The sequence below is a fragment of the Danaus plexippus genome, chromosome 17 (genome assembly GCF_018135715.1).
Source record: "Danaus plexippus chromosome 17, MEX_DaPlex, whole genome shotgun sequence".
Classification (NCBI taxonomy): Eukaryota; Metazoa; Arthropoda; class Insecta; order Lepidoptera; family Nymphalidae; genus Danaus; species Danaus plexippus.
The window spans coordinates 2065689-2090749 of record NC_083548.1 but is presented as its reverse complement, the minus strand read 5'-3'; the positions used below and the strand labels follow the sequence as shown (position 1 = coordinate 2090749).

Below are 25061 nucleotides of genomic sequence, written 5' to 3'. Positions count from 1 at the left end.
GTTTACAATAAAGCATTCCAAATAACAATATTTTTTTAACTTTAATTATTTTACTATTAATAGCAGTGAAATGACTATAAATATTACACTTCACCGTTGTTTCACATATCATTGAATGAATGTGATGAAGACATGTAAAATACAAACGAACAAGTTTTTTATTAGAACAAAAATAATAAAACAGGATATAATCACATTGTTTTTAAATAAGTTTTACAAATTGTATTTTTCTTTATAAATAATAAATGTGTTTCGTTTTGTTCAAATTAGTTCCTAAAAAAATGAATTGTCTTTGGTATAATAAATTTTGTGATCGGATCTGTCTCTTTCACTTACTCCGATCTTGCTGAGTGGTGTGGTACTTGTACGAAAAGTAATTTTTTTATAAAAATGGCAATCGGAGACGTTAAATCTGCACAAGGTCTAAGTGAATTGAACCAATATTTGGCAGAAAAGAGCTACATATCTGGGTAATAATTTCGATAGTGCTTGTTATACTCGTTAATAAAGCCCACGTCAACGAATGTTAACCTCTATTTTTAGGAAACTTAAATATGTAAAAGCTTTCCTAGCATATGGAATAAATTATTCATGTAGGTAAGTCATAAATAATGGTATTTATTTCTATCTGTATAGATATGTGCCCTCTCAAGCCGATGTTCAAGTTTTCGAGGAAGTAGGCAAAGCGCCGGCCGCTAGCCTGCCACACGCTCTCCGTTGGTACAACCACATCGCCTCATATTCTTCCGCAGAGCGTAAGGCATGGGCTGATGGAGTGAGCCCACTCAGCGCCGGCGCTAAACCAACAGCACCTGCAGCCGCCAAGAAAGATAATGATGACGATGACATCGATCTTTTCGGCTCCGGTGATGAAGAAGAGGTTCGCAATTTAATTGTTCCGTCTAAATTGATTTGTTTATAATAAACCACAATTTTTTTTACACAAAAAAATGACATTTTCAGGATGCAGAGGCAGCAAGAGTTCGTGAGGAACGTCTGAAGGCGTATGCTGACAAAAAATCTAAGAAACCCACCCTTATTGCTAAGTCATCTATAATCCTTGATGTGAAACCATGGGATGATGAAACTGACATGGCTGAAATGGAAAAGCAAGTGAGAACCATTGAAATGGACGGTCTCTTATGGGGTGCCTCCAAACTGGTACCGGTTGGCTATGGTATCAATAAATTGCAAATCATGTGTGTCATTGAAGATGACAAGGTTTCTGTTGATCTTCTAACAGAGAAGATCCAAGAATTTGAAGATTTCGTCCAGTCTGTAGACATTGCTGCCTTCAATAAAATCTAAGTTATGCCATCATAATTTATAAATTTTTGCAATAAAATCAATTTTATTTCATATATAGTTTTTTATTTTATGGAAAAAGTTTACAAGTTTTGCCTTAACCTTAGAACAATTACACTATATATCCCTTGAACACTTTTTGGTAAACAGTGTACTTATAGAATGTCCATAAAATAGTATGCCCACTTTATTTACAGAAAAATATATTAAAAATGATCAATAACATTTACATTAGATTATGCTTATTATTATTAGACCGAATTCAGAGAAATTAATATCACAAACTATTAAAAAATATTTAGTTCACTTCAACTAAATCTGTAGACAATTTCTAAGACCTTTATTGTATGACTAGTTCATATATTGGTAGAGTTATTAATACTCATTCAACTTTGATATTTTTAGGTGCGGTAGATGCACTCTCTCCTACATTGGCTTGCAAGAACATATTGGGGATGTCATTGCCAAAATAGATTTTATTATTTAAAGCGAGAGCTTCATATTTCTTAAGTTCTAAGTATTCCTTTGTCAATAATAGTTTATTGGCTTCCGCCTGTTTCTTCAGATGATAATATTCTGCCTCTGCCTTTGTTTGTTGTTTGGCTCTATGAATGCTGTCCTCGATAAGCTCGATCTTCTGTAATGATTCTTTCTCCATGATTTTCTGTTCGTACTGTATTTTGGCAACATGAGCTTCTTTTTCAGCTTCAATAACGGCTTTCCGACGTGCTGTCTCCGCTTCCTTTTCTACAACCTATAAAACATATCCTTTGGTTATTTGATTCCATTGTACCAATTGAGATTTATTCATAAATAATTCTTTTGTTAGGACTGTCATAACTAATTTGATTAGAATTTAAAATTAAGAAAACTAATATTTTTTATTTTTCCATGACAGAATTTAGAACACAGCTTCAAATACCTTTTGATGCTGTTCCGCTATAAGATACTTTGATTTTTCAGCCTCCATAAGTTCATAGTTTTTCCTTATAGCTTCTGGTATTTTAGGTTTTGTAACCCTTACACCTTTGACATGAAGTCCAGGAGCCAATTCATTTAAATCATTTTGCAGGGCCTAAAAAAAAATACTTTGTATAAACCAAAATAAAGCCAATAGCATATCTCTAGTTATAATATAATTTTTTAATTATGATTATATTGAATAATGATTATTTTCGGTAACATTTAAAATTTTTATCAATAATAATTATAAAGCCAGTTATTTTCATTGTTTTTCTCTCACTGCTTATCTTATCTGATTTTCTAGTTAAGTTATATGTTATTTGCTTACCGTACTGAGATTTTCATCAATCTGGTCAAAGAGAGCGATATATACTTCATGCAAGGTGTGCGCACTACAAAACTGATTCAATTCATGATGCACTTTGTTGAATATAAGTGTCTTGTCATAATCAGCTGTGAAGTTCCTCACTACATCAAATACTGAAATAAATTAATGTATTTTAACTCAAAATTTGTAATTTATATTTTTTATTCTGTGTTCATTTTTTTTTTGCTCTTTAACCCTATAGTTAATTTCCAGCCAGTACTAAAATATGTAATAGCATTCACATATTGTTTTCATATAATAGCTCTTATTCATTATTTACCAACCACTATTCGAGTCCAGTTTGTTTACAACTTCAATTCTTTCGAAATAGATCATAACTCCACCACTTGTGCCACAGGGAACATTTTTTACTTCATCTGTTTGCAACGTAGTCTGAAATAGCATAAACATTATTGCTTTATACTCATTACTTAGAAATTGCATTTATGTTATAATGTAAATGCTATTTTCAAGTCCTAACTAGTAGGGAGATATTGCAAGTACCTGTATAGGTTTAAAGGTTGTTAAAAGAGGAATCATCATATGAAAGCCTGGCTGACTTGTGACTGGCAATAAAGCACCACCCTGTATAACAGAATTATAAAAATGAGACTCAGTTCTTTATTATGTATTAAGTTATTTAAGACTAAATATACGTGCGACTTACTCGATAATAAACCCCAACATGGCCCTCCTCAACTTTATGTAAAGAGAAATGAACTGAAATACCTACAGCCAAGATCACAATGGCCAACATCGAGGTTTGATCAGCCATGATCAAAATAATATTATATCTCACGAAAAAAAATTGCCAGTAATTAGATATTCTTCAGGCTACTTATTTTTCAGTAACTAAATAACATACACAAATAGTGCTTTGCTTAACGAGGAGTTGCGATGATAATTACAGGAAGTATTTTTGATTCATCTTATATGGAGATTCGTAAAAAACTTAAATATTTTCAGTAATGAATTCAGAAACAAAGCTTATTATTAGAATTTGGATTTAATATACTTCGAGTTCTCTCTTTACAAACATTGATATTAGTAAAATATATCTGTCAATGTCGGAATATTTCATTAGGAACCATAGATAATATGAACTTTACAGCATACAGCATCGAGTAAAAACACCCGTAAAATTATATAAGGAAAATTATAATTTTTAAATATTAAATAATTTTAAACTATATTAAAACAAGAAATTACAGTAATAATTAAATTGTAACCGTGAATAAATTAATTTGTTCAAGGTTCCTAGGTTTTTAGGTTTAAAAAAGGTTGAAATTGTTTCAATTCATTAACCACATCCAATCAATAAAAATAATAATAAAATAGTTTTAGAAACTATTTATTTAAATTGAGTCGTTACAGAAAGAGCCTTAACCAATACAGAATTTTCAGTAATATGATTCAGGAGGAAGAAACGAACGTATAAAAATATGTCAAAAAAACTATTCTCTGGCCAACGAGCACCAAGTAAACACATGCAGACTTACACCGACATCAATGACTGGGTAGAAATAAATTGATGAAAAAATTTTAGTTATTAACATATATTCATTTAGACATTAGTAACAGCTTTAAATAGTATAGTGTCAAATCTTTTTAATCCACATCTAGATACGTAGAATTTCCCGTTTCTTCTATGGCCGTAGAGTCCATACCAAAGGTCTTTCCCTGGGCATGTAGAGAATCTACTATCTTGGAAATCGTAACTTTTAATGCCCTGTATTCTTCTAACGCTTTAGCACAGAGTTCTCCTTCGGGGGAATTACCCGGTTCAATGACTAACATTTCCAAAGCGCGTTTCAAATACTTTTCCGCTTTAAGCAACTCGTCCTGAAATAAAATTTATAGAGATTGTACATAGCAATAACATGGAGAAAAAATATTTAAAATGAAAGTCAACTTTAAGTGTCATACCACGTAGGCAGATCCAGACATTTCTCGACTATCGAATAACTTTTTGGCTAATTGCACTGTGGTCGCGTGTAATTCGTAGAGGGTGATCGCTGTAAATTTCATATTTTAAATATTATACGTACAAATTATTATAACAATATATATTTTTTTAGACCAACACATAAAATGTTCCGATTCTTACCCTTCGTCCTACATATTCCAGGGCTAACTATTTCTAGTATAGGCAATATCTCCTCACAGAGTGCTAGCTTCCTAACCATTAATTTCTTAGTAGGCCGAGGTTCTCTGTTAATTGTGTCACGTAGGACTCCCGCGAGACGTTGCTTGGCATCCAATAATAAATAGTGACCGGGCGCCAACACAAGGGACACATATTTTATGTATTCCTCTAACTCTTTTTCATCTTTCTTATCTAAAAAATGTTATACAGAATTGGTAGAAGAAATATTTTATTAAAAAATATTGTTACTACATAGATTAAAAAAGTTTAATGGGTTTTTTTTTATTTTCAAGTAGAATATTTTCTCGTTTACACGTATTTTACTTTAAACTACTCAGTTAGTAAACATTTTACTAAATATATCCGAAACGTTAATCTTAACTCCGTATTTGGAAAATAAGAAAGATTTCCAATTTTAAAATCAATAGAGGACGAAATAGCCAAATACCAATTTAGTTTTCAATATGCATATGTGTTGAATACAAAATGCAAAGTTATTGAAAAAAAAAACATGAATACTACAGGCAATGATAATTAAATAAAACTTTGCAGAGAAGTAACAAACGTTTAGGATTTATAATATATTGATATCTGTTAAAAATCATAAAATAGCCATTTTCAAAACAAACCAACAAACCATAACCAAGGGTGAAACTTATGTTTTTTTTCTTTTCGTATTATATTTTCTTTCCTTTCCGTTATTTATGTTTGAACTTTTTTTTTAAATATTGAAATAAATTTCGTATTCATAAAATACACTATTACTGGTCTGGTAATAATTATAGAAAAACACCTTATTCTGCACCGATGTTCTTAATTCAAACACCAAGTAGTTCCACTTAACATATATAAAAAAAAAATTACTCACTTATGACTTCTAATTTGTCAGAACAACATTTAATCTTAGGTTCGATATCCATAGACTCAACTTCCTTTTTACAGTCAAAACAAATCCATAGGTCACCATTTTTTGTTATGTATCCCTTCTTACATCCGGGACAGATAGCAGAACTCATAAAAGTTCCCAGCTCTGTGTTGTCTGTACATCTGGTACAAGTGCATTTAAAGTATTTACCAACGATGAGATGTTGCTGCCTTGGTATTGTACCCTAAAAACAAAGATTTTGTAAATACTAGGGACAGAACAAAGCCAGTTTTAGCTATAACTCATTTTCATAGTATTTAGTTAAGTTACCTTTAAGGGATCTGTATAATTATAATTTATCGATTCCCCCTTTTTAATGTCAACGCTAGCGTGGCACACTAATATATTATTGTCGTCTATGGACATGTGCGTGTTAGCAATACAGTCGTGGCTAAGTAACGCTGCCTGCAAATAAACCCCTCGCAAGATCTCAGCACACCCTATAGCTGGGATCGGTGGACCGCGCACTTCGAAACTATTTACATCAATTGCTGCACAAATCTTCTGAACTAAATCCTGGTTTTGTCCGTTTTCAAGGAGTCCCAACGACTGAATAAACTGATTTTAAAAATAAACAAAAATGTTATATTAGCATCATATTTAATCCAAGTATAGATTTGAAGATGAATTTCACTAATAATTATCAATTTAAATTGTTTTATAATAATTATCTTGTCGTCATTATTTACCTTTACAGTATTATCATAGTATTGCCAGACGTTACTTTCTCTTCTTCTCTCTAAATGAGTTTCTAATTCCATAAACAATTTCCACTCCAGCAAATTAGTTTCTTTCTTCAACAAAGCTCGGAGGACCGATAAGGAACCGACGTTCTGTACCATAGTCATAGGACTTATACCCTTCGTAAGTCTTAAATTACGAAAAACATCGCATTCTTGTCTATTATGATACTCTAAAAAAATAAAGATAAATTTATATTTTTTTTTTATATATATATACATAAATATCTTTAACAATAAATTTCTTATAATTTTATATATTAAAATTCGGTGTTTAAACGGCCATACTTGTAAACTCATCAGGACATCCATCCCCAGGACAAAGCGGGGCAACGGCACAGTTCTTACAGACAAGGAACTTGTTGATCAGTGGCAAGTAACAATTGAAGCAAACTAATGAGGTGTCACTACTCGGACCCAGCACGAAAGGCTGATCGGATAGTATCCTCTCGCCCGCCTTTATATCCTTTGCAGCGACTAGATATCTAAAATTATTTAAATTCAGAATATATCTTTAGGAAGAATGTTTAAAACAGAACGTCCCTTCATTTCTATATCCATGATATTTAAATTATTATTCAATCGATAATTCTATATTTATTTAGTCCCCTTCATAAACCAACCTGCCCAATTTCTCAGATTTTTCCACTTTATATTTTACACTCATTTTGTACAATAAACTATTCTTCCAACAGCGACGTAGCAGACTTGCATTTAACACGTGTGTGAAACTGAACAGTATTTATAGTACCTCGTCCGAGTTGAGCTATTTATAACAAACGTATTATCTTCGGCACTCGGAATATCGTTACACGGAATACTAAACTAAGCTCTGAGAAAAAAATAACAGAAAAAAATTATTAAAGCAACCTGTAAAAGATTTCCTTTCGACTTTATTTTCTCAAAAGCAAAATCTGGCTCCATAGAAACGACCAAATCAGTTGTCTATTCGGACGGCAAAATAAATAAAACAAGGTTTTTTATATAAAAAATTTTATTTAGCACAGTTTTATTTACATTGTTCTAATAAAAGGTATGCTTATATGACTAGTAAAATATTTAATGTACAACCATATATTTACACGCTCAAAAACAACAAGATTGTTTTAACTTTTCCTTTCCTAGCAAGGCTATTTACATTACAACTACGTATATAAATATAGGCAATTCAACAAACAAGTATTTTTTTAATATCAGTGATTAAATCATGTCAACAGTCTTACGCTACTTACCGAAAATGCGGTATACTTAGATTTAAGACAGTCCAGGATATAAAATATATTATAGGAATTGCACCTCAATATTGATATAAAGTTATATATTACTTTTTATTATCACTTTTGGAATATATTGCAAAATATATTATTTCAGTCATACAAACATCATGCCGGGCCCTGAAACAAAAAATATACCCTCTATAATAAAACATTCAAAAGCAATAAATTACTGTCCTCTCATTATCAATGTGATCCCGCATCCCTTGACTCGCTCTCACACACTACAATCTCTGTCTCACTCCACTAACCCCTCCCCCTCCCTCACCTCGTCCAGCAAGGCGAGCGGCGCGCTCTGATGTGCAGCGCTGATGATGTCCTGGAGACAGCGCGCAAACTCCTCGATGACGTCACGCATGGGGTCCGCGTCCCGCCGCTCCGCCTCCTCCTTGTTGTCAACAGCCGCCGCTATGAGACACTGGCACACAGCTTCGATCACCTCGGAAGTCATGAAGCTGCATGGTTGCCTGTTGAAAACGAAACTTGATTACGTCAATAATAAGAGCTACGTCAAACTAAAAAGATTTAAGTTTAAAATTTTTTCATTATTATTCTTACAATGTCATATTCATGTATGAAGATATATTATTGTTACTGTTTTCTTATGAGCGGAGGAGCGATACTTGAGTTAACACGGTCAAAAAAAATATATATATGTGTAATAATATGAGTACTTGGCGTGTGCGAGTGCGACGTGCGGCCTGTAGGTGGGCGGTCCGGCCAGTGGTTGGAGGGCTCGAGGCGCGTCTCGGCGACGGCCGCGCTCCAGGGTTTCCTCCACATTGCGACATCCGACACACTTGCAGATCGACGAACACGCTATCTTAGCCTGGGCAAAGAAAATGTCAAGCGTTTATTTTGAGAGAGAAGATAGAGGACTTTTTTGACTAATACAGTTTTTGACTGCTTGATTACTTAAGAGGATATTGGTTACTAAAGAGGCACTATGATTTTTGGTTAAGAGACTCAGCTAAGGTATGGAAACCTTGTGTTTCACTAAACGGAAGACCAAATCACCTCACGCCATGATTACATGGTCATTAAACGTTAAACGAATATCGATTTTCATACAAGTTCTCGTTATTATAATTGTTAGAAATTTCTTATACAGAATGATGTAGAAGTGTTCTACACGGAATTAATCACAATGATTTACCTCGTAACATTCACAATAGTTTTTAAGACAGCCGCTCCGTTTACAGTTGCATCCCTTATTATGCCGTCGTATTATCTCCGGGCCGCCCGCCTTCGATTTCCCGATCTTGGGCCTATGAAGATATCAACATTTAAATTATTCGTATATAACTCGATGAACTTTATGTTTTTATTATTAAGGAACGTTGAGCTAATAATTTGAATCGAAATTGCGACCAGCAAATTAAATCCAGCTCTTGTTGATAAATTTTTCATTCTGTATTTTCTACGTGTATTCTAAGAATGTTAAAAATTGTTTTATCACCTAAAAGCGTTAGGATTCCTGTCCAAACAGCCTCTGATAGCTTTTTGCCGGAGTTCCTCATTTTCCAGATTATTGTGACAGTTGTTGCAGTTACATCTATTGCAGAACTCTCCGTTAGCGAAACAGTCACAGTACAGCTTCAGGCATTGAGATTTTGTGCAGTTGCATGCTTTGCGAGGCCTTAGACCACCTAGTTCAGTGGTCACTTGATCTAAAAACAAAAAAAAACTGGATTATTTTTAACACACATTTTTTTTTTGTTACTATTAATTATTCATTAGGTCATTTCAGTAGATAAATTCAATCTCTCAAATTTTGGAACAGAAATTGTGCCCATAAATTTTAGTTCTAACATTACATGGCCAGTAGTAATCTTCATTGGAGAATTCGGTTCGCTTATCTGCTAAAGGAAAGCAGGCTAAATTAAAAAAATCAATTCAATTCAATAGTGTGTACTAACCCGTTTCAGAGAGAGCAGGCGTCGTCGGTGACTGATAGTTCGTCATATCCATATCCACATTCAAAGTGTTGTTTGCGTCTTGAGACTCATCCTGAAAGAAATAAACAACTTCAAGCAGTAAGTTTTTGAATGTCATGCCCAAATTATTGGTCTATAAGAATCCAATGGGGTCATTCATCCAGTATAGGAAAACAAAAAATATCTTATTTCAAGGACCAATTGATCAATCAAGAAGAAAACGAATCGACCATACAATTTGGGAAAGCTGGGATTACTGCGTTTATTTGATGTTAAGCTTGGTACGGTGACTACACCACTAGGATGATATATGGCCTCAGATACAGACCATGATTTGAAGAAGCCAAATCTCGCTTACCATTCTCTCCGAGTCGTCTGGTACAATCATTTGATCGTAGGCCGACGGTATCACTATAAGGGGATGATCTTCAGATTTATTTGTGTGATTGTATTGATCAATGCTGTCCATACTATCTTCGGGTGTCGGACTCTAAAAAAAATATTTTCATATTGTTACTACAGCAGGTGTGTGTATAGTATTTAGTAATGCTTTAAGTTTTGATAAGATATAATCAACCCACTTTTTAATCAATCCACTCTACTATCAAGGTTTTGTATTACTTCATGAACTTGCACAACTAGCGAATTAATTACCCCAAAAAAAACTACGACTGTTAGGACTTACACCGTCTTTCTTGAAGTCCACCTCGACCTCGGCCAAGCTGCAGTCGTCGTTGGCTTGTTCCACGAGGGCTCTGAGCGTCACCTTGGACTCCTGGGCAGGACTCGGATCACGCTCGGGCGAGCCCGGGGACAGCGGCGCCAACAAGCTCGCGGGAGACTGCTGATATATAACTTATATAAGCACCCACACATAAATAAAATTCATTCTATTTTTGAAAATACCATAAGCCTGTTGAAATTAGAAAGCAATATTGTGTGGCAATTTTTGTATACATTACACTCTTTAGACGCATTACACGCCTGTCATATATTATAAATTCCAGTATCATACTAAAATTTCTTATATGCATACAGATCGAACCGTTTTGAATATATCTTATAACATGGAAAGTTTCTGAAGATAAGGAAGCGATTTAGTTGTATGAAATAAATAACGGGAATAAATACTATGAAAAATACTCACAGTAACCGTTTGCGATGTTTTCACTATAGGTGCTATTCTCACTAACTTTTGTGGCGGTTTCGACGCATTCACTAAACCGAAGAAAAATAATATTATTATCACAATTAAAACTAACGAGTGACGTCTGTTTGAATAATAAATTCAAAATGTTCTAAACGTTAACAAAAAAACATTTTTAATTTTAATGAAACATTCCATTTATAAAATGTACCGTGGACAAATTCAAAATATGCATTTCGAAAAATGAAAATTTTTAACAGATAATAAAACTTTTTTAACTGTGACAGTTATACAAGTTTCAAACACACAGTACAGTTAGAAGTCATTAGTTTAGGATTTAAATTTTGACATTCTAAATATGTAATTAATAGGAGGGATTGAATATTTTATAATTGACTTTGTAAATAATTTGACTATTTAAGTATAAGAAAATAGTTTTTTTATACACTTAAATTATCAACATGAAGTAAGGGCGAGCTTAATATTTGAATAATGATAAGATTGTTTATATACAATGATGTATTTACATTTGTTAACCGCAGTCCCTTTCCCGGTGACGACGAGTGACGGCGGCTGACCGGCTGACATTTTCTCAGCAGTCATCTGTATCAGATTACCTGGAATTTACAAAATTATGGAAACTATTTAAATCATATTCAATCGAAATCCTTGTTACTGGCAGAATAAATCTAGTGTTTTGTACATAAACTATTTGAGTGGGATTGAATATCGTTTGCTAATAATTTTAGCCTTTTCTTTTGTTTTCACATAATACTTAGCGGAATAACCTTTATTGTCCGTCAACACGAATGTCTTCGAGGGCAGCGCCATCAGCTGCTTGGGAACCGGCTTCGGCGTCTCCGACGACGAGTTGGTGACGAGGCGGATGTATTGAATCTAAACATAATAGAAACATTAAAAAAATTATTAATTTTCTCACTAATAATAATATGAATTTATTTTGTACCGTTAGTTGAATCATTCTATTTTAATTTCAGGCAATTAATTTTGCTTTAAAACATAGCAACATGTAATGTGATACAAGATACAACATACATCATGGGAACGGGATCATGCCAACACACTCATAATTCTAATATATTTTCCATTATAATTATATTCCATCAGATAATAGTCTCTTAGACATCATTCTCTTTACTTAGCATCTACTCACGCCTTTGCCCGGTACATTAATCTGATGCAGCTGTGACTTCCCGCCTTCCGCGACTGTGGCGCCATCTTCTGGATTCTATGAAGTTTAGAGATACAATGTTATTATTAACATTTTGAGTTCGCAACGGGTATTAAATCAACTCACTTGTATTTTTTTCTGCGCTGCCGCTGCCTTAAGCATCGCATTCACACTAGGATTTATAATAACTTTCTGTTTTGTTGCTGTATCTAAAAAGGAATAGATATTCTTAAGCAAATTAAAAGCAAATTTGGATTTTTTTTTCTAATTATCAAAATAATTAACTTAATTATTACTAAATTTGTACTTGTACTGTAGATATTAGTACATTCAACAATTACTTATGGCTGTCGCTGGCATCAATTTTGGTGTAGGCGACTTGATAGTTATTATTTCTTGTTTCTTCGACAGCCTCACGGGCTGTTTTGACGGTGTTGCCATTAAAACCTGAAAACAATTGACGATTTTGGTCAATTGTGTCATAAATGATCTAAGCTACTCAGTATCAGTAATTTTCAAACATAACGAATATAATATACAAGCTATAATATACAAGGGAAAAATAGCACACACACGCATATATATATAAATAAGCGTGTGTGAAAATTATATATATATTTATATATATATATTTTTATAAGCATTTCTTTAGATTTCAACTATACACACTTGTTTAATATATGTATAACATTGACTGTTAAATAATTAAGTTGTCACCACTATACTTTTCATATTCCTAGACACCATCAACACTTTATTAAAATTCGAGTCTGTTTGTAATATTAAAGTAACCGTTCTTTACTTCATGCCTTTGAATATTTATATGGTAAATACACCAAAATAATATTTCTTTAAATTTTTGTCTGTCTGTCAGTTGGTTTGTTCTGATAATCTCTGAAATGGCCGGCCCGGTTTTGACGGGATTCTAAATGGCAAGTACATATGTAGTAAGGAGTGACTTAGGCTACTATATATCCCGATCCCGAAATAAAGCAGATTTCATGCGGCAGGGTTTTCTTTTCACAGACAGAGTCGCGGGTAACAGCTAGTTACATGTCATAATATACCTTATTTCCCACAGTAAGCGGTATTGTCTTCTGTTGTACCACAAACCGTGACGGCTCTATTTTAGTGATGACGGCCGGCGCGTTCGAGTCGCTGGTTGCTCCTGTATGAAGGTTTGAGAATTAATAACTTAGGACAAAAACCCTTCCATTGACACATCACATACTACTATATTCACCTGGCACTGTTATAAGTTTGGTCAGCAGCGGCTTGTTTTGTGTGGCACCAGTATTCTTATTGACAATAAGCTGTGCCTGAAAGTAATTTTATAAGAGTCAGTCATTTTATAATAATTATAGGTGATTTAGGTATTTAAATTAAATAACTTTTGCAAGTACAAATTTAAATGTAAGTATTGTTTTCATATTAATGAATAGTAAAAACCTAAATGAATGTATATATTACTTGTTCTCCGTCAGCTCTGACGTACTGCACTGTGTTAGTTCCCGGTGCCGCAGTGACAAGTTTAATTTTCTGTGATCCAGAAGGCACCATGATAAGCTGCTTGCCGATTTGTGCTGGTGAGATGTTAAACATTATTATGCGATAATTAAGCGTAAATATTAGGTAATTTTAATGTGTGACAGATTTTTTTTTTGTGTTAAAATTGTTGAACTCACCCAAAACTGTCTTCCCTTTAGTGGTTCCCTGTATCACATTGGCTAGTGATACCTTTTTGACGAGGCTTTGTCCTCTATTAGATATCATTGTGACCGGTTTCGGTGCTATAGCCAGCTGTTTGGGCGCAAATGTTTTGCTCACAAGTTTCGGCGGCTTGGGTGCAATGGCCACTTGACGAGGCATTGTTGCAAGGGTGGCCATTGAGTCACTTTTTTTTGTAGTTTTCGGCAAAAGTGACTGAAAATAAAGATCATTTGATATACAAATTTTTCATACCAATATTTATGCAGAATTTGTTGAAAACGTCATAATAAAGCCTTTACATAATTAAGCAACGAATTACTTATAAGAAGTTATTTTGCCATAACCCTCCAGCTAACATTTATAGACTAAAAATAAAAGGCATGTATTAATGAGTTAAGTTTTTTCTAAATTTTTTCTTTAAATTATACCTTAACAGCAACCATCTTCGGTTCCCCATTGTCTTGTGTTATTGTGGAGTTGCTTACTATTTGAGGAGTGAACTGTATATCCACCAATGTGTCTGTTTGTGAAGTAAGCATGTGCTGTTGCTGTAAATTAAATAAACTATAATAAAATTCCATACTTCAAATTATTATTTTTTTTTATGCCCAGCACTGGATTTATTACTTTAGTTCATAGCTTTAATTTAAATTTTCTTGACAAAAAAATAATAATTGTAAAGATTATTCATACAGAATTTAAAATAAAGTTTTATAAATATTCAAATGTAACATTAAAAACTGGGTCGGACATTGTGACATTTAAATTAATTCATGCTGCATGTAAATTCTCGTTTAAAATCAAATCTGGAGTAGAGTTTTGATATAAAATAATTTCATGAATGTAACTTTATGTACTAATTTGTTATATATTTATTTATTCCTTACATTTGATTCGACGGTTGTCGTCAATTCTGTTGTTTGATCGCTTTGAACAGAATATTCTTGAAGGGTGAACTGATCACTCATGAAATCTGAAACTTAGAATGAATATTTTAATCCAATAAGGTATAATTATAAATGAGAGTAAGAAAGAAAATAAGATAATTTTATACATATGTGAATTTAAGTGGCGATATGGTAAAGGTCTACTTTTTTTTCAAATTCTGTTTAAAATGTCAAATATCACACATTTATATAGAGTAACGGTGGCTTTAAAGATTACAATAACTATTAAATAAAAAAAAAACAATAAGATCATAGGATGGTAAATTAAATGACTTATGAACAATTACCTATTTAAGGATATTAAGTAGCAATAATAAGTGCCAGAAAATGACATTTACCAATAATCTCCTCATTTCCTGTATCCATAAGCATGGGTTGTTCTTCGCTGTGCTCAAATTCCATGGGAATACTTTCATCATGACCACTTTGTATCAACGTTATACTTGCTTGACTGACCTCCACATCATCAGTGTGTCCAAAATCAACCTGTTATATTTAAATAATACTTAACAAAAAATATACAATAGATATAAAAATACTAAATATAGACAAGATGTGAACTTTAGTATATATGATATAAATTACAAGATGGGTTTCAATTACACTTATATGTGAGGTAAATTTAATAAAAGAAATATAAAAAGCTTTGAACACAAAAATATAAGATATTTAAAAATTTTTGAACACTCACTCCCATAGCATTCTCCAAATTTAAAGAATCGTCCAAATTATGATCCATGTTAGTTACTGTTGATCTTATTCTTCCTAAAAGTTCTTATGGTGCCAGAACAACCACTTTTTTCGCAAAATAACAACATAAATCAAAACAATTTATGAGTTTGAAAGAGGCCGCCATTTTAACATGTCAAAAATTATGAGCCTCTCCCGTAGATCGCCACGGTTGAAAACAAATTGTCACAAACAAGAAATACTTATAATCGTGTATAAATAAACTTTTAATCAAAACCACAATTTTGTAGTATAACTTAATGTAAAATATATTCGAATAAACCTTATTTGGAAACAATTAGGGGTAACATACCATAAGAATAAAATAATAAATTGCATAAAATCTTATGGCGCTTGTTTTAATTTTCATAAAGCTGTCAAAAATAAGATACCGCCAACCTATGCAACAAGGTATATAGGCTAAAAATTTAAGCAATTGAATGTGTTCAAAATAAGAACTTTTAAACTGTAATTATCGCACAATTGTGATATAAAAACGAAAAAAACAGGATATTAAGTTTTTTTCCATCATTTGTTGTTACGAATATGTGAGAACCTTAATTTCTAAGTGGAAAGTTTTAGTTATATGTGGAAATATACTAAAAATTATTTATTAAAAGAATTCTTCATATAGGTTTATTCAAAGGTTTCTAGTTATGATATATAAATAAAACATGAGACATTTTAAGTACTTTATACTTCACACAATAAAAGTTTAAGAAACCATCGTGTCATATCCGACATCTGTCAGTTTTTTAATCAATTCTATTGAAATAATGTTATGGTTTTAACACATAATTTCAATTTTAAGCTATAAATATATACAAGCTCTTTAAGATATCTTTCATACTGTCAATATTTTTATGTAAAAATGCCTCTTAATTTAGCAGGCGTTCGACAATACCTAAGTGATTTGAGAAATTCGGGAGGACTACACAAAGATCAGGCTGAAAAGTAAATACTGAACATGTTATTTGAAAAAAAAATCAATTTTAGTACTCTTTAGTTGCTGTAAAACATATATTTCGATATAAAGAGAATAGAACGGCAAAGTTGAGATAAAAACAAAAATCACATATAACGTTTTTTTTACAGATACCGCAATGTATTACTTGAAATTTTAAAAAATCCTGAAGGAGAACTAGCAGAGTGCTTGAAGGCATTTATAGAAGCTAGTATGTTATAATGTTACACAACTATAATATACATATAGTAATATATTCTATGAAACTGTTTTAATTGTGCAATTTTGATACTAGAAATTTATTAATTTCAGTTGTAAATGAGAATGTAAGCCTGGTGATATCCCGGCAACTGCTTACCGATGTGAGCACTCATCTTGCCTTGCTACCAGATAATGTGTCACAGGAGGTCTCACACTTTGCTTTGGATGTCATTCAACCGAGAGTTATATCTTTTGAGGAACAGGTGAGTGTTGCATATATAATGTCATACACAATAGAAATAATATGGGTAACCTGACTAATGAAAAATTTTAGGTGGCCAGTATTAGACAACATCTAGCAGATATATATGAAAGAAATCAAAATTGGAAAGAAGCAGCCAATGTTCTTGTTGGTATTCCATTGGAGACTGGACAGAAGTAAAACTTTTTACTATAAAATTTGAAATCAACATTTTCTTTGTCTCACAAATATATTTATGTATTAAAATAAAACTGATATTTTTCGGATTCACCATGCAAATTTTTATAACTACATAATCCCGATGTTTTGGTTACTTAACCAGGATCACGGAGGAACGAGATTTGCGTAGTAAATCTGAAAATTATTAGTTTTATTTTAATGAATACTCACGTCTTAGATCTCATTATATTTATGTATATTTTTTTACATAACAAAACATGTATTAGAAGATGAAGTTAATTTATTTCAGACAATATTCAGTGGATTATAAGTTGGAGACATACTTAAAGATAGCTCGGCTATATCTTGAAGTGGATGACCCAGTACAGGCAGAGGCTTTTGTAAACAGAGCTTCATTGCTACAAGCTGAAACAACCAATGAGCAGTTGCAGATATATTATAAAGTCTGTTACGCAAGAGTGTTAGATTATAGGAGGTAGGTTTAATTAGTTCCTGATGAAAATTCCTAAAATCAAAGCAAACATTTTTTCTTTCACAAGGAACAAGTTTAAGAATATCCGTTTAAATTACATTTAAATTAAACCTCATAATCAGATTAAACACAAATTTTCTACGCTATTGCATTAAGTTTTTATTAAGTCTAATTTTTATCTAAAAACTCCTTCAAGAACAATTTTATAACCAAATTAGTGAAATATTTCAATAAATTTGAACTTGTTTAGTTAATAAATCAGTTGTAACTTTTAGTGTATTGTTTTTCAGAAAATTCATTGAAGCAGCTCAGAGGTATAATGAACTGTCTTACCGTAACATAATACATGAGGATGAAAGGATGACATGTCTTAGGAATGCACTTATATGCACGGTGCTAGCATCGGCTGGTAATTTTTTTTTTCTTTTTTCATTCCTCAACTAAAAGTACTTTATCACAAGATTGTAATATCTTAAAAGTATTATTAATAAACAATAATAATCCTATAACTACATATTAGATTTTAATTAAGTGAGATGACAATGTATATATTTATTTAAAATATATTTATATATTATGACAAGATAGAGGTAAAAAAAAAATAAACATAAAATGTTTATAAGATAAAATGCAAGACTCCATACAGTTGTGATATTAATACATACATATTGTTATAATATTACAAGTTAAATATTGGATTTAAATTAAAAATATTAGACTATTGAATTTGAATTCTTTCAAATCATATTTATGCCAATTTCAGGTCAGCAAAGATCGCGAATGCTGGCAACATTGTTCAAAGACGAACGCTGCCAACAATTGCCCGCATATTCCATATTAGAAAAAATGTACCTGGATCGCATCATTCGACGCTCAGAACTTCATGAGTTCGAAGCTCTAATGCAGACTCACCAAAAAGTATATAATTATTATAAGAATATTATGATGCACTAACTTATATGTAAAAGCTTTAATATTTATGCTACTGGATAAAAATGATATTGGGATATAAAATTGACACCAAATATAAATAAAAAAAATAATTATTAGGCGAATTTAATTTTGTTTCATATGTATATATTTGCAATGTTGAATCATAATAAATGGACAACAGTTGTATTGGCTGAGCAAGTGGCAAATATCCAAAGCTTGGCAAATAATGCTTTTATATAGACGTCTACTGTCTGACTCTTTTATCTACAGTCTGCATTATTTACGTGATAAGAAAATTGAGAACTCAGCTTTAAGAACAGTTAGTCGTTATATAATAATAGATCTATCTACTATGTACCGTTTACATCGAGGTTTAGGGTAAAATGCGATTATTTAAAGATTACAAGAAAACATTTTCAATTTTATTTACTTCTATATATGTAACTATATAAATTTGTACAACGTGTACAGGCGACGATGTCAGACGGGTCCACTATTTTGGACCGAGCGGTGTTCGAACACAACTTACTGTCAGCCAGCAAACTGTACAACAACATAACGTTCGAGGAGCTGGGGGCTCTACTAGAGACACCTCCAGCACGAGCTGAGAGAATCGCCTCACACATGATCAGTGAAGGAAGAATGAATGGATACATTGACCAGATCAGCGCGGTTGTGCACTTTGAAAGTAAGTACATATTTGTAGACATTTATGAATCCAATGAAAGAAGATAAATAATGTATACAAAAATGAGAACACCACATATCTAGTGTTATTAGGACAACCACATATATAATTAATTTTAAAACTATTTTTTCTTTTTTTACACGGCAATATCAAAATAATAAGTTTACCATGAAGTAAATTCGAGTGAAACCAAAAAAATCACATGTATGTTTTTATTTGCAGCTCGTGAAATTCTCCCGCAATGGGACAAACAAATCCAAAGTCTCTGCTACCAAGTTAACGGGCTGATTGAACAAATCGCTGCCGCAGAACCAGAATGGATGGCCAAGCTCATGGAAGAAGAGATGATTCAATGATAACCTCTAAAATTATTCTAATTTAAAAGTACCCTCATTTTTTTTATGTAAACTCATTATTAAGGGAATTAAAGTCGTGTCAACCTAACACTATAAAAAAATGTACACAAACATTACATTGGGTTTCATTTTTAGTGATGTCAACATATAAAAATCAGTTATAAATGTTCAAAACATATCATTTGAAAATTTAAACATATAAATACAAGCGTTCTTTTCTAGTTCATCCTTAACCTATACAAATAAAAAAACGTGTATCAATGGACTAGATTCAGTAATAAAATTTTCTTGAAACATGTAACAGCAAAGAAATCTCATCCAAAGACAACGAAATAACAGTTTGAACAGAAATACAACTGTAACCCACAACTAGTTCTGTGTGTTATTGAGATCGCTGTTTAAAATAAATAGATTGACCCAGTTTTGAACTTAGTGTTTTTTTTTTTAATTTAAAAAAAATTTTTCATTTTTATATATCCCTTATGGCAGTAGCAGTATCGCAATTTTAATTATTTGCTTATAACAATAGCGTAAGCACTCGACTCTAATATATTTACTATTGTATAAATCAAGCAAGACTTTCAATAACAAAATTCAATTTCACATGTTCTTCAGCTATAGAATAAATACCCCGAGTAGTAATACTTACCAATAAGGTTTTAATGTGTAATAACGGAACGTTCCCTAATGAAGTTATTTAATGTTTTAAAAGTTAAGAACGCTAAAAACGAAATCACTATAGCTTTTAAACACATCAAAACTGTTGGTATTATCTAGTAACCAAAGATTATTATGAAGGGGGTTTATATGTCGTCGGTAAGAGCGCGAGGAGTCATATTAATGTATTCAAACTGTTATGATCGAAAACATTATATATGTAAAGAGCACTTGTTGAATTTTTAATAGTGTTGGATTTGTTTATCAATTAAACAAATTACTAATAAGTGGACATTCCATAGACACGAAAATTATTACAGGTCAATTTACTTCAAATTACTGTCTTATTTGTGCTATAAAAAAATCCAAAAACACGGCCAAAGTCAAAATAATGTACTACTAGTATGTATTATATTTGTGAAGTTTTAATAAATTTGTCGATGAAATAATGCCTTGTGTAACAAAGTCGGCTGATAAAAATGGTGCCTTTGTTAGTCACATAAACAAATGTCCATAAAAAAGAGTAAAACGTATTCAAGCTAAATTTAAAACATTTATTTGAAAATCATAGAATCACAATATATAAAGTATAAAAAGAACAAAAAATAGGTAAAGGATGAGGATACCAAGGTAACAAAAACGAAATATGGTGATTCCAACAGACTAATATTTTTATTCTCAATCAATCAATAGGATACACACCATAGGTGTTTATTTACAAGACAATACAGATTGAAAATGTTTTTTTTTTAAATAAAATTACGCAATATTTATGGTAGAGCCGCGTCTTCAAATATTTAATATAGATGGGGAAGAGCCGCGGATATTTGATACTCGCCGATCTGTACCAGACATTAAAATAGCGTTACACGCACTGAATAGTAGACATGAAATTATTTGATTCATACGCATTCACAGTGATTAATAGCAATATGGTTTTAATTATCTACAATTCTAAAAGCCGTGGGCCCGATATGTCTAGGGTTCGAGTTCCAGGGCGACGCCGACTTTGTGTCCGCCGGCGTTGAAGTTCTGTCCGTCGATGGCGGCCGACAGCGTCAGAGTCACGCCTGCAAACAATTATATAATCACAATAAATCATAAAATAGAACATCTCGGCATCAGATAAAAACACGAGATAAGGACAACTATAAGATGAGAGTTGAGATAACAATTGACAATATGGTAATAAAATCATAAAAATACATGTTTTATAAATTCATGAGCGTATAAATTATTGACATGGATATTGTTTTTTATATAATTGGCATTTAAATGTATTTATAAATAGTTTTTAAAAGAAATCATATTAAGATTTTACCGGGGCGGAGTTTCTGTTGGTATCCAAGACCAATGAGCGACTTGTTGTTGATCTTGGCATGCAGGGAAGCGTCCTGGTCCAGTGCGAACTTAGCGCCCACTCCAAACAAGGTGTCTGAAGATCCCGATGTCCACTTCATGCTCACACCACAGTCCAACTTATCAGACACCTTTTGGTAGATGGAACCGCCAAAGTCCTTGCCATTGTCACTAAAGCAAAGGAATAAAATATTAATTTACATTTAAAATAAATAATCACAGTCAAAAAATATTATTTTACTATTCGCAAATCACTTCCATAACGTCAGTTGTTATTCAAGGCTATTTGCTGAAGGTATTTTGTTAGCCACTATTATGTAACATTAAATCAATAGTTATGTAATTTCTATGTGAGTGATATTCTCCAATTGGGCCTAAATGTAACAATTTATTAATGGTACTCACACATTGGTATGAAGAGCAAAGTCATTGGTCTGGTAGCCAAAGGCAAAGTTGTTCTTGGCAAACTTGGCCTTCTGAGAGTCGAACTGTGTATGAGCCCCGGCCAGCCAGCCCTGGTACTTGAGAACAGCAGCCACATCTACAATTGGTCCGGCCATGTCAAGGTCCAAGTTGGTGTTGATTGCGACAGTGTCATTCGCAAAGGAGGACTTCAGTTTTCCAGTCTTGGATCTACAAATCAATTTAAACATTTTAAACACCCTGTTCTGCATTTTAGCATTACATTTTATTTAAACAGAAAGTTATACTGTAATATAAATAAATTACTAAGAAAGTAAGTAATTGTTAGTTATGTATAAAGTTAAGTAATGAAATTTTTTATATTATCTATATGGTAAGAATGTTAGGAAGTTATATGGAATATATAGTACAAAATTACCCAGTTTGTGGAGCAAAAGTTCCCTCAAGAGTCACTTTAAGTCCAGCGGCAATCTTGTCCTGGATGGTGATATCTGTAGCGAGTGTGTTGTCAGTATTCCATTTCTCTGTGAATGTCAGACCATAGTCCTTCACAGCATATTTAGAGGAAAGGCTTCCAAAGACCTGTATCAAATTAAAACATTATGAATATCAATTAGTTGTTAGTTAAAATGTTTGGTTATAAATAAATATACCAACAACATTTACTACCTCTGGGAGTTTAATAAACTTGTATAACAGAAAAACTAGGTCACATAATATATCTGCAATGCACTTGTTTCTTGAATGTAACTCCAATTATCTTCTAGAAAGAATCTAAGATGTGTTTTATGAAGTTTTTTAGTAAAACATGTTTAAAATACACTTACCTTTCCACTTTCCTGGTTGGAGGTAATGCCACTGGTGAATTCTACGCCAGATTCACTCTTGGTCTTAAGGTCAAGTTTGAAAACGCCAAAGTGGTATCCCTTGGAGAAGACATCGTTGGCCTTCTTACCAAGATCGGCATATTGGGGAGGTGCCATTTCCTGCATAAAATTTGAGTTTATAAAGCTCTCTGAAATGAATTATATGATACCTAGCGCCACGATACGGCAATATAATACGAGTCACGCTAAAATCTCGAATGATAATACCATAGGTCATTGAACTTAAAGCATTATAGAAATTAGCTACAAAGATGTTGGTATAAATATTATATCGTAGGACTTTTTGCTTCAAACCATTGCCAGCTATGTCAGGGTTATAATAATTCGCATTAGTTTTACCAAACACCTCAGCGACAATGTTACATAACATGCAAGGATTATAGCACATACATTATGCAAAATCCTTGTCTCATTCTAGTCTTCTGATTTTATTATACAACAATAACCAATTTTGACCGTCAACTTGACCTTTAGTCAAAAAATGCTAAAAAAGACTCCAGAAGTTCCAATCACATGGAAATGAATATACCGTAATTATTATGAATTTTATTCTAACTTGATATTAAACGAGTGTTAGCCGTTCAAAGCGATAGCTATAATTATAGATATTAAGAAATACTTTTTATATAAAAATAATTAATAAATCACGTGTATGACGTAGATAATTCTCCCGGCTTATGCTTACTTTAATATGAACAGAAAATATGATACTTGAAAGATTACAAAGGCTATTTATATGATATTGCCTTTTGATTTACTTACAGTAGAATATAATTATTCACAACTAGGAACTAGATATGCAGAATTCTGTGAATTCAACGAAGAAACTTCACCTCCTGCACCGTACCACAAGACAATTCTAATTTGCGTAAGTTGCAGTCAGAGGGCGTATAGTTAAACCGGATATGGCAATATTGATCTAACGGTAACTCCTCTTTTAATGTGTTGTACATAATTTGTGTTTTTTAATTTAAAATAAAGAATACAAAAACATTTAGTAGTTTCTGGGGTCTCATTTCTTTAAATTCTCTAATTAATTTCTAATTTATGTTATGTATTTTTAGAGGTACCATAGCCTTTATATTTGTAGAGGACGTAGTCATTTTAGGAACTATTATTTAAATAATATTATAATCAAAAAAATTACTTTATAAATCATTCTTATAATGAATGTAACTATTCCTTAAAAATAATTCAATAATGGTAACATTTTGTTAGTCTATTTTTGGAATTTACATATTTTCATGTTTAGAAGGCGGGAATATTTAAAAAATAATAGATGTCATTTCCATAAATTAAATAAATAAAATACGTAATACTGAATCATAGGTTAGACAGATATATTTACGGCAAAGTTGACTTTTATTTATGTATATTCTATATGCTGCACTCTAATTAATATAACTTACATGACTACAGGGCTTTTTCTTAACTTTTTCTTCTTCTTCCTCAATGTTTTCTGTAACGTCTTCGTTATGTTTAGGACAATCAATTCTATTTCCAAACTCATCTTTACATATTTCCATCTGACCCATAGAGCCATCCTTAAAAGATTGTTGCTCTTATTAAACATACTAACAAATAGCGTTATCGTAATTGTTGTGTAAACACATTTATTCGTAAAACCAAAATGAGGAAATAAAAGATGGATTGATTTTCAAGCTACAGTATTACAAGAAATAAAAACTTACTGAGCGGAGACATGGGACATTTTCCCTGATAACTGCCGCGCTTACTAAAGGAAATTTTAAACATTGCAAAATATTTTTGATACTAAATATACTATCAAACCCTAATAAATCTTTAGAATTTGACATAACTAAAACATAAATAAATTTATAATAATAAATTTAAACAACACATGAACGAGACTAGATCACTTACCAATTTTTTTTAATTTCTACAATCTATTAGGCTTCGAGTTAAATGAATATATTACATATTTCAAACTGGGATCTACCGAAACATTAAAGATGCAGACACCGGAAAATAGGATATAACGTTAGTGGCTTCAGTACGATGCAACTAAATATATTACTGATAATAATGTTACTGCATGACATTCTTATCTTGTGATAGTGTTTCGATTAATGTAAATATTATTTATTGCTAATAATAATTAACGTATCAATAGGAAATGTGTTTCAAAAATATATAATTAAAACGCATTCTTAATAGAAGACAATTTTTTTTTTACTTGTTATGATATAAATACCGAAGAACTTAGATAGAGGACTGTTTTAACAAATACAAACAAAAGTAGTAGTGAATTCGTATCTTGCTCAAGTGTATTTCAA

At 32.0% G+C, this 25061-nt stretch overlaps 6 protein-coding genes across 9 annotated transcripts; 2 read left to right on the top strand and 4 right to left on the bottom strand.

Annotated features, from left to right (window-relative positions):
* The first annotated feature begins 308 nt into the window (after nt 1–308).
* LOC116771208 (elongation factor 1-beta') lies at nt 309–1361 on the top strand. Its single transcript, XM_032662994.2, has 3 exons — nt 309–470; nt 637–880; nt 964–1361. The coding sequence occupies exons 1-3, from the start codon at nt 391–393 to the stop codon at nt 1306–1308; spliced, it is 669 nt and encodes a 222-aa protein (XP_032518885.2). The 5' UTR covers nt 309–390; the 3' UTR covers nt 1309–1361.
* Nucleotides 1350–3686, bottom strand: LOC116771207 (erlin-2-like). The gene is made up of 6 exons (XM_032662993.2): nt 3303–3686; nt 3140–3220; nt 2920–3028; nt 2597–2748; nt 2228–2380; nt 1350–2059 (listed from the first exon to the last, which is right to left on the bottom strand). The coding sequence occupies exons 1-6, from the start codon at nt 3408–3410 to the stop codon at nt 1688–1690; spliced, it is 975 nt and encodes a 324-aa protein (XP_032518884.1). The 5' UTR covers nt 3411–3686; the 3' UTR covers nt 1350–1687.
* Nucleotides 3687–4175: 489 nt separating this feature from the next.
* LOC116771463 (SET domain-containing protein SmydA-8-like) lies at nt 4176–7215 on the bottom strand. Its single transcript, XM_032663307.2, has 8 exons — nt 7070–7215; nt 6735–6931; nt 6396–6619; nt 5977–6264; nt 5650–5890; nt 4743–4973; nt 4562–4650; nt 4176–4477 (listed from the first exon to the last, which is right to left on the bottom strand). The coding sequence occupies exons 1-8, from the start codon at nt 7111–7113 to the stop codon at nt 4244–4246; spliced, it is 1548 nt and encodes a 515-aa protein (XP_032519198.2). The 5' UTR covers nt 7114–7215; the 3' UTR covers nt 4176–4243.
* A 217-nt stretch (nt 7216–7432) lies between these two features.
* On the bottom strand, nt 7433–15745 carry LOC116771244 (protein lin-54 homolog). 3 transcript variants are annotated; one of them, XM_032663042.2, is made up of 22 exons: nt 15345–15745; nt 14992–15139; nt 14594–14685; nt 14135–14254; nt 13682–13919; nt 13467–13579; nt 13240–13315; nt 13064–13164; nt 12338–12443; nt 12123–12205; nt 11979–12053; nt 11593–11701; nt 11332–11421; nt 10805–10875; nt 10343–10501; nt 10016–10147; nt 9640–9730; nt 9180–9390; nt 8877–8988; nt 8395–8549; nt 7989–8187; nt 7433–7840 (listed from the first exon to the last, which is right to left on the bottom strand). In XM_032663042.2, exons 1-22 carry the CDS (start codon nt 15390–15392, stop codon nt 7829–7831), a joined length of 2541 nt encoding a protein of 846 aa, XP_032518933.2. In that variant the 5' UTR covers nt 15393–15745; the 3' UTR covers nt 7433–7828. The 3 variants fall into 3 exon arrangements, with proteins under 3 accessions (XP_032518933.2, XP_032518934.2, XP_032518935.2); XM_032663043.2 differs by having other exon boundaries at nt 10343–10498; XM_032663044.2 differs by having other exon boundaries at nt 14594–14679.
* A 379-nt stretch (nt 15746–16124) lies between these two features.
* On the top strand, nt 16125–19866 carry LOC116771076 (COP9 signalosome complex subunit 4). Its single transcript, XM_032662762.2, has 9 exons — nt 16125–16336; nt 16478–16557; nt 16659–16810; nt 16882–16985; nt 17279–17464; nt 17752–17870; nt 18225–18379; nt 18866–19082; nt 19305–19866. The coding sequence occupies exons 1-9, from the start codon at nt 16254–16256 to the stop codon at nt 19436–19438; spliced, it is 1230 nt and encodes a 409-aa protein (XP_032518653.1). The 5' UTR covers nt 16125–16253; the 3' UTR covers nt 19439–19866.
* An 878-nt stretch (nt 19867–20744) lies between these two features.
* Nucleotides 20745–24302, bottom strand: LOC116771078 (voltage-dependent anion-selective channel-like). 2 transcript variants are annotated; one of them, XM_032662763.2, is made up of 6 exons: nt 24174–24302; nt 22705–22863; nt 22296–22459; nt 21860–22087; nt 21417–21625; nt 20745–21165 (listed from the first exon to the last, which is right to left on the bottom strand). In XM_032662763.2, exons 1-6 carry the CDS (start codon nt 24297–24299, stop codon nt 21074–21076), a joined length of 978 nt encoding a protein of 325 aa, XP_032518654.2. In that variant the 5' UTR covers nt 24300–24302; the 3' UTR covers nt 20745–21073. The 2 variants fall into 2 exon arrangements, with proteins under 2 accessions (XP_032518654.2, XP_032518655.2); XM_032662764.2 differs by lacking the exon at nt 24174–24302 and adding an exon at nt 23527–23685.
* Between the last annotated feature and the right edge of the window lie 759 nt (nt 24303–25061).